At 37.5% G+C, this 9,924-nt stretch overlaps 1 protein-coding gene across 1 annotated transcript; it reads left to right on the plus strand.

The window, feature by feature from the left end:
- The first annotated feature begins 5,362 nt into the window (after window positions 1–5,362).
- On the plus strand, window positions 5,363–7,616 carry DEFB129 (defensin, beta 129). The gene is made up of 2 exons (XM_006860717.1): window positions 5,363–5,420; window positions 7,192–7,616. The coding sequence occupies exons 1-2, from the start codon at window positions 5,363–5,365 to the stop codon at window positions 7,614–7,616; spliced, it is 483 nt and encodes a 160-aa protein (XP_006860779.1).
- Window positions 7,617–9,924: the final 2,308 nt, after the last annotated feature.

A 9,924-nucleotide genomic window follows, 5' to 3' on the forward strand; every position in this document is an offset into this window, starting at 1 on the left:
TATACATGGAAAATCCCAAAGACCAAGTAAAAAAAGCTACTGGAACTCATTGGAAGATTCAGCAAAGTGGCAGAGTACAGATATTGTACAACATACAAAAATATCAGTCGGATTCCTCTCTCTAAATAGAGATGACTATGAAAAGGAAATTAGGAAAACAATACCACTTACAAATGTCAGTAAAAGGATGAAATATTTGGGAGTAAATCTAACCAGAGAAACAAAAGACCTATACAAAGAAAACTACAAAACACTTGGAAAAACAAACCCCCTCATCCAAGATTGAAACTAAAAGGGAACACACAAACAGGCATGTAAACTTGCTGGCGACTTGTGAGCGGAAATGGGGGGAAAGCAGCAATGAATATCTGGGCTAAAGAAGTAGAAAGATCAGTGATTGCCTCGAACTGGGGAGGGGAGGCAGGATTAACTGTAAACAGACATGAGGACTCTTTGGGGAGTTACGAATAGGTTTTGAAATAGATTATTTACTGAAATCATCTAATTATGTAACTTAGAATTCTCAAACTTTTGTTGTATAAATTATATCCCCAAACAACTATTTTAAATAATAATAATGTAGTAGGAATCTATTTAATCCATTAATTCCATTAAGGATATTAGAAATCAGGATAAGAATAATCTCTGGAGTGGAGGGAGGAAGTTAAAGGTGAACTTCCACAGGTTTTCTTCTTGAATTACAATAATAGAAGTACATTTACTTTATGTTAATTCATTAATCTGGGCAATTATGATTTATCAATTTTTATATTAATTATACTTCAATAAAAGGTTAAAATATAACAATTACAAATAAAGTATGAACTGTTGCCATCAAGTGGATTCCAACTGCTAGAAACCCTATAAATAAAGTATACACACACATAGATTTCAATTTTTTTACATACTTCTTTTCTCTACTATTTGATATAAAGTGAATGGTAAAAATTTTAGGATGTTCTGTAAACTTCATGATATCAACATTGTGACGTAGCTAAGAGGGTTAAACAACACTCAGAGATGAATAGGAAGACTGATAAGACTTTTGAGATCCCCCTTCGTAGTGAGAGCAACCATATCTTAATACACTCAAGGGACTTTATACTATGTTAGAATATACTGCTATTCTTACTGCTTGGAATTTTAAACATGAATGGAATGTGTATACGAATTTTGAGTGTTAAAGAGGATGAACTGTAATGGACATCTGAATCCATTCCAAAATCCTCAGAGTTCCTCTCTATAACATAGAGAATTGAAAACTAAAGCTCCGTTTCCTGACACGAGTATAGTTCACAAGCTAGATATGAATTAAGTTGTATCAATTAAATGAAGCCTGTAACAAAAACATAATGTGCTGGACTGTGAGGTCAGTTTGAACCACAAGGTCAGTGGTTCAAACCCACCAGCTGCTCCTCAGAAACCCTGGACAGGTTCACTATCGGTTGGAACCGACAGTAAGGCACATAACAACAACAGCAACATAACGAAAAGCAGAAATACAGCAGAAGTTATCTTCCTGATTGATGTTTCGGCTATGGCAAATATGGGAGTTGGGTCTTTTTGCAACAACATTCTAATGTTTGATCACTATCTATAGGTTTCAGTAGACAGTTAAGATGTGTGTGTGGAAAGGGGAAGAAACGCTGCCCTCAAGTCCATTTCCACTCATAGCAACCCTATAGAAAAAGTAGAACTGATCCATAGGCTGTAAATCTTTATGGAAGCAGACCGCCTCTTTGTTCTCTAGTGGAGCCACTGATGGGTTCAAACCACTGACCTTTAAATTAGCAGCCCAGTGTTTAACCCACTGAGCCACCAGGGTGCTTAGTTGAGGTGGCAGCAGATAATTATCCTGTGATTTGGATTATGCTGACCTTGATGTGTTCTTGAAGACAACAAATCAGTCATGGGTTCCTGACTAGACCTTCCTGATTATGGCAGAAGCGGCAGCTTCTGTGCTGTACCAGTTTCCTGCCATTGTTCTAGAGTCGGTTTCTGGTGATTTTGTAAGCTCCTAATTCTAGGTGTTCTGGTAGCGTAGTGGATTAAGAATCGGGCTGCGAACCGCAAGGTCAGCAGTTCGAAACTACCAACTGTTCCGCGGGAGAAAGATGAGACTTTCTGCTCCCGTAAAGATTTACAGCCTCGGAAACCCTGTACAGGGTCGCTATGAGTCGGAACCACACGGCACATAACCACCACCAATTCTAGGTGTTAGAGTCCTGATATAGCGCTATGCAGGGATGAACACTGGACTGCAAGGTTGATTTGCACCACAAGGTCAGTGGTTCAAACTCACGAGCCACTCCTCAAAAATCCTAGACAGCATCGCTATGAGTCTGAATCAACTCTACAGCACTTAACACAATTCTGCGTGTTAAATTTATTTCCTCTTAAGATAACTAGTGGGCAGCACAGTGGCTCCATACAATAAGTATTGGGTTTCAAAGTATAAGGTCAGCGGTTCAAGCCCACGGGGTCGCTCCACAGGAAAAAGACAAGGCTTTCTACTTCCACAAAGATTTAAAAGCCTCAGAAACCCTATACAGGGTCGCTTTGAGTCAGAACCAACTCAGTGACACTTAACAAGAAAGGTAACTAATGTTTTCTGTTTCCTGCGACTCAATTCTAATTGATACATATTAGCACAATGTAGGGCATGCATGATTCATATTTTTCCAGGCTTATACTTTACTGTTGATGAATTCATCCCATGTTTACATGTAACATACTCATACTTATTTTTTTTATAACTTGCCATCTTTTATTAACTCAAACTTTGAGTTCATAATAACTTTTGTTGTTAAGTGCCATCAACTTGGTTCTGACTCATAGTGACCCTGTATAGAGTTTCCGAGGAGTAGCTGCTGGATTTGAACTGCCGACTGAGCTTCTCCTACAGCGCCACATCAGAACCTCTGCACTTCGATTCATATTGGAATTATCAATGCTTTTACTGCTTTTGGACTAGCAAGAAATAATGGGGTTAATAATGTTATTGTAACACATCTTAAGGCACCAGTAGTCCTGGTGGTACTTTAGGAGTTCAAGGTCAGCAGTTCAAACCCACCAACTGCTTCACAGGAGAAAGACAGGCTTTCTGCCCCCCTAAAGATTTACTGCCTCGGAAACCCTATACAGAGTCACTGTGAGTCAGAATCAACTTGATAGCAGTAGGTTTTAAGATATCAGAGATCAATGAAAATGTAATGTTGTTGTTTTTAGGTGCCATAGTGACCCTTTTAGGGTTTCCTAGGAGCAGATGGTGAGCTTGAGACGCCAACTTTGCGGTTCAAACTGAGTTTACAGTCCAGCGCATTAACCCACAGTGCCGCACCAGGACTCCAATGAAAATATAACAGGATTAATTTATCCCACAGAGCTGCTAATTCTCTCTATTGATACCAAAGTAAGTATACGTGCCTTAGCTTGATTATTTTGTTTTATTCATAGAAATGAAATATTGTAAGTCAGGTCTTCATAAGAGAAACACTTTCATCATTAAAATTTACATAGGGCAGCTTAAAGAAAACAGGAAATGTTTGGGATCATATTATGGTAGCTGCACCTAACAACAACAATGAAATCCTGGAGTGCCAGTGTGGTGCTGGAGGATAAGCACTGGACTAATAACTGCAAGGTTGGCAATTCAAACCTACCAGCCACTCCTTGGAAACCCTATACAGGGTTGCTATGAATCAGAAACAACTTGATGGCATTTAACAACAGTAGAACCCTAGATAGACTTCAACCTCAAGAAAGTGAAAAGCCAGCAAAGTCCTTTGGAACTAAATCAGTAATGGATCCAGTGCTACTCCTCTGTTTCTATAGCAGGATAAACCATCTAATCGGTAGACTTTGTTCTATTGTCCACCCCTGGACTAATCAGCTATGGCCAAGGAATCAGGGCAGCACACAACAAAATTGTCACTTCTAGAGGAATTGGGAATCATTGGAAACTCTTCTGAGTTAGAATTATGCAAAGAGCTTCTTCCCACAGAAGCATTAAAAAAAAAAAAAAGTGCTATGTTTCTCTGTTGACCCTGTATTCATACTGGCTACTAGAAAAATCAGTATAAACAAAACAGAGTTGCTTCCTCCAGGAGTTCAATGTCATAGCTGTTGCTGCTCTTATGAGTCTCATGCCTTGAGGCCCATGTTAGGCATAAGTGAGCTGACAAACAGTGACGCACATCATCCCTACCCTGCTCCAGAATTAAGAAGGAGATGAACAAAGGGTTTATTCTTTCTTTCTTGTCCTATACAAAATACAAAAATATTGCTATAAAATCATAGAAACACTCATTAAACAACAACAACAAAAAAATCTAAATGTAAAGCTATTGTTTCTTTACATATCCTCTATTTAGGTTTATACACTTCTAAAGGCAGTGTTACCATCTTTCTAACTGAAGAATTCTTTACTCTTTGATTTATGCCACATCAAAACTACAATTTTGGCATTTTCAACAGACTCAAATCATGTTCCTTTTAAATGTTCTTTGAGTTTAGGGATCAAAATGAAGTCTGAAGGGGAAAGATCAGTGCTATAGGGTAGATGGGGCAAAGCATCCCAAGAAAACTCTCACAGGGCAGTCTTTCCTACCTTTGAAGATTATGAGCACATATGTTGTCTTCATGGGAAAAAAATTACTTGTTGTAAATTTCCTGACTTTTTTGTCACCAATGCATTTTCAATGTTCTTCAAACTTCTTCCTAATGTCCTGTGTCCATCAAGAAAATCTCTCAAGATTATCCCTTTGGAATCTCAAAAAACAGTTGTCATAGCCTCTGGACTGACCTCGCTGCTTGAAATGTTTGATCCATCTAAAAATTGATGTTTTGTTGGGGGGCAGCATTCCTGTGAATTTGTTGCAAAGCTTCAATGATTTGGGAAGATACTCACTTGAGTCTTGTTAAAAATTTGCAATTAGCCCTGACCTCAAAATCAATTAATTAAATAATACAAAGAGTATCCTTTTTTTTAAAGACACCCTAACAAGACTAAGACAAGTGTATTACTGGGAGAACTTGTCTGCAACTTCTCACAGAGACATATTTAAACACATTTTGTTTGGAATAAACCTGTATATGTATGAACTGAAACACTAATAGCAATACTTTACTTACCCTCGTATATTTTATGTTCTTCCCCAAGATCAGGAGCCGAGAGTTTTGTTGCATTAAAGTGTTCAGGAAAAGCTATTATCAAACAGAATCAAGGAATTCGCAACTGCTTGGAGCAGCACACAAACCTATTATGCTTCACTGCCTATGGCCTAAGGCACAAGAAGACCAATAAAGGTTGGAGCTCAGGAACACCAACCCAGATCTAACACTTTCTCCTTGGCACCCAGCCATGAAGCTCCTTTTTCCCATCTTTGCAAGCCTCATGCTACAGACCCAGGTGAACACAGGTAATGTAGACCCCTAGGTTTAAGAGAGGTCAGTGGAAGCAATTGGGGATTTGGGAGCAAGCACCCAAAGAGATGACTGAATATCTTGCTGATTGCATGAGTATAACAGTACCCTCATGACCCCCCATAAGCTCCTAGCCTTAGACTGTGTCTGATGGAGGCACCCAGGGACTACAGAGAAAAAGGATGCCTTCTAGTGAACTCAGAGACTATGCAACATATTGTCTTCCTGTACATACCTATCATCCTGTGACTCAGCTCAAGTCTACATCATTTTAATTCTATTTCTAGTCTAAAACCGCTCTTAAACAAAGGCTTCCTATCAGTTTGCACCTTAATGTAAGAAGGAAGAAGTCCGAACCTTTATATTCAAGAAGCTATCCTCCTAAAATCCAATTAACAGATCTATGTTCTCTTTTCAACTTTTCCAAAGTTTACAGTTTCACCCACTTCTCTTAGCCTCTGTCTTCCCGAAAACCCCAGAAATAACATAATGGCAGTTATGAATACATTATGGCAAAAAGTCAAACTAGACAATGGGCCACTGGTTTTTGGGAAAGAAGGGAGAAATGTTGGGACTTGCCCCTTAGAATTTTTCTATTTTGTGGAATTGTACATGAACATGCTTTGAAAATGATAAGGAGCTACGTAAATCTGCTGTTATTATGGACATTCAGTTGAATTAAGATGGATGGGAGAAGAGCTTTCTTGATTCAGAAAAGAAGGTAAGACTTTGGGATGAAAAATACATGCTTAGCAGATGACAATGAAGGGGGATTTCTCTGCTGAAGAGGGGATTTAGAGCTAGAAATAGCAATATGGCAGTTATCATAATAAAGATGAAGTTAAGTATATAATAATGAGCACAATCTCTAAGAGACAAAGTGTACCAGACAGGCTGAAGATAAGAGAACACCATGTCCTAGAAGCCACATGTCAAAGAGGGAGAGGACAAGAACCACTGGGGTTAACAAAAGACTGCATTCCTAAAAGTCCTGACGATTCTCTTTTTAAATTTTTTTTTTTATTGTGAATTGAGTGATAGTTATTTTTTTAATTTACATGGGAGAACTTCGGTTTTACACTCATTTCATTGCAATGATTACAATCTCCTCCATGCATCATCATTCAACAGCATTTGCTTCTAGTCCCTCTATTTTTTGCTTTTCTTTTTTGGATGTACACAAAAACATGCAGGAATATATAATTATTTAAACAACTAAAGGGTATATTCTGCAAGCCTGCCTCCTGGCCACCAGCACACAGGTTTTCTCATTCCATGAGTCTAGACTCCTCAGCTGCTCTATCTCTTTTTAAATTCTTGACTATATTAATTTTCTGACCGATTTTACTCTTGTTGGTGTTTTCATGATCATGGGAATGGGATGGTTATGCCCTACAAGTGAGTAAGATGCTAAATTGGGGGGAGGAGGGTAAAAGTCTATCCTTCTTTCATCTATGTGCACTAGATTTTTTAAGTTACTCAGGAAAGGTAAACTAAAAGAGAAATTTATTTTGGATTTTGGAGGGGTACAAAGACTCTCTTTGCCTGCCCAGGTATCCAGGAACATCCCTAAACACTTAACTTAAAACAGTATTACAAACTAAAGTTCTCCCATGTAAACTATCATATAATTCACAATAAAACATTTTTTAAAAAAAAAAATAGTATTACAAACTTCCTCTTACTCTAGCTCTCTCCCTCTGGCAGTTTTAACATTACCTCTGGTTATTAACCTTTACCAAATGTTTCTCTCTTTTCTTTGTGTAGAACTCTTTGCCTTGAAAAAGTGTTTAAAGGGCTTTGGAAAATGCAAGAACCACTGTGCCGTGAGTGAAAAAGAGATAATGATGTGCAAGAAGAAAAAATGTTGTATTGAACCAAAAGCAGCTCAAGTTATAAAAAACTTCATCCAATCCGAAATACTTCACACATCTAATAAAGACTCCCAAGCACTTTTTAAAAAATTCAAGAGTTCTAATGTTAAGATACCAACAGAATATCATATTTCATCTATTCTCCCCCAAATTGTAAGCATCAGTCCTTCTGCCAACACCAGTACCATCGTCATCACAAATGCCACCACTTTGAACTCCATTACCACCATCACTGCTGCTTCTACCAAGAGTGATACCACAAAAAGCAGTAATTCTGCCATTGCCTCCACACCAGCACCACCACCATCACCACCATAGAAAATGTCAAGACTACAACTGGAGCTGGAAGAAGCTGCTAAGCAGGACTTTCACCTAAAATACCAAGTTCTTCTCTGTCTTCTTGGTCTATAAAATGAGACATAGAACTGTGTCCTCTTTCATCAGTTACTCAATAAATACTGTTTAAGTATCTACAATATACATAATGTTATCTTTCTCACAATAGCCTCACAGAGGAAGCAGAGCTGGGGAGGAATGAAATTTTAAGTTTAGATGTCCAAAAGAAAGCAGGCACCAAGCATGATAACTATAGTATGAATTTGGCCCCTGACCTAGACTAGGCTTTTGTAATAAATACTTACTGGTGTTTGCTTTTCTTGGAGCAACAGGAAAGAGTTGGAGATACTGTTTTTTATAGGTTTGGGTGGTCCATATGCAAAATAAAATGTGAAATCAAATGTCTACCTTCTCCATATATAGCCCAATTCATTAATTCATTTAAGGAAATACTACAAGGAAGGAGGAGAGGATAGGATAGGTAGGACTCCCATCTCTGAAGTTATCAATAAGATTCCCAGAGACACAACAAGCAATGGGTTAAAGCAGTGTTTTCTAATACAAACAGAATGCAGATCACAATGTATAAACTACACATGCAATTTTTAATTTTCTAGTAGGCCCAAAAAGAAACAAGCAAGATTAATTTTACTAACATTGCATTTATTACAATAAATTCAAAACATTGTATCAATATGTCATCTATATCAAATTAATTATGAGATATTTTCATTGTTTAAAACCTCTTTTTATTTTACATTTACTGCAAATGTCAATTGGGACTAATCACAATTCAAGTGTTTGATAGCCATATGTGGTGACTGACTACCAGATTGGAAACCATAACATTAGAGAATTCTGAGGGCACAAGTAGCTAGAGGACTGTTAAGCAAAAGGGATACTGCTAATCCAGAGCAGACATCCATAATGGTGAAAATTGTACTATAGAATTTAAGAATATGGAAATTTACATCTGATGCACCCAGATTAGCAATATAATCATAGTATTTTGGAGTTGTGCTGTCTAGAATAAATGACTTATCCATGTAAGAGCATCTATTTATTCATTCATAAATTAGAGATTTAAGCATTATATATTTAGCAATCTTCAGGTCACACTTCTTTTTAATGCCCAAATATAATGGCATGGGCCTCTATTCCAGTTCTTAATATAGTCTTCTGTACTGTATATCAACTTCTTTCATTAAGAAATCACCTCTCCTTAGCTTACTGATTCTCCACACTCTACAGTATCACCCTAAGAGTGAGGATATTCCGGCAATGTTTCACAGTGGTACTAGAGTACAACAGAAAGGAGTTGCAACACAAAGACTAACTTCAACTCCTGCTAGACATGTCTCCACTAAGGAACCCCAAGACCAACCTATAACTATTCGATTACCTATGTGTTATAGCCATTTACCAAACTCTTGAGTGTCCAGCTTATTTTCCAACAGTTGAGGTGCTATCCTCTATATCTATCCACAGAAAGAAGAGAAAGCGTCATTGTCACTAAAATTAAAAACCTTAATTTGATCCCTCATTTCCTGTCATTAATTCTAAGAGGTGAGTACATTCTGTAACAGGAAATGAGGACTCAAGTTAAGGTTTTTAATTTGAAAAGGACATTAGGAAAGAAATACCATTTACAGTGGCCGCCCAAAGGATTAAATATCTGGGAATAAATGTAACCAGAGAAACAAAGGACCTACACAAAGAAAACTACAAAACACTACTACAAGAAACCAAAAGAGACCTATGAAAATGGAAGAATGAACCACGTTCCTGGATAGGAAGACTAACATTGTGAAAATGTCAATACTACCCAAAGCAATTTACACATATAATGCAATCCCAATACAGATTCCAACAACAGTCTTCAAAGACATGGAAAAAACAATTACAAATTTTATATGGAAAGGAAAGAAACCCAGGATAAGCAAAGCACTGCTTAAGAAGAAGAATAAGATTGGAAAACTTTCACTCCCTGATTTCAAACTTTATTACACAGCTACAGTGGTCAAAACAGCTTGGTACTGGTACAATGAAAGACACATCGATCAATGAAACAGAATTGAGAATCCAGAAATTAACCCACCCATATAGAGGCAACGGATTTTTGACAAAGTGCCAAAATATATCGCGTGGGGAGATGATGCAAAAGACCGAAACAAGACCTTTACCTCACACCTTATATAAAAACCAACTCAGGATGGATTAAAGACCTAAATGTGCCCAGAATTATGAAGACCATCAATGAAAAAATAGGGACAAATGTGAGGGCTCTAAT

The sequence above is a fragment of the Chrysochloris asiatica genome, unplaced genomic scaffold (assembly GCF_000296735.1).
Source record: "Chrysochloris asiatica unplaced genomic scaffold, ChrAsi1.0 scaffold00039, whole genome shotgun sequence".
Classification (NCBI taxonomy): Eukaryota; Metazoa; Chordata; class Mammalia; order Afrosoricida; family Chrysochloridae; genus Chrysochloris; species Chrysochloris asiatica.

What these genes read in the sequence shown, in the direction of transcription:
- DEFB129 (XM_006860717.1), top strand. Translation starts at nt 5,363, where the DNA reads ATGAAGCTCCTTTTTCCCATCTTTGCAAGCCTCATGCTACAGACCCAG. An exon ending in ACAGACCCAGGTGAACACAG is followed by an intron (nt 5,421 to 7,191) that starts GTAATGTAGACC and finishes TTCTTTGTGTAG; the next exon opens with AACTCTTTGCCTTGAAAAAG.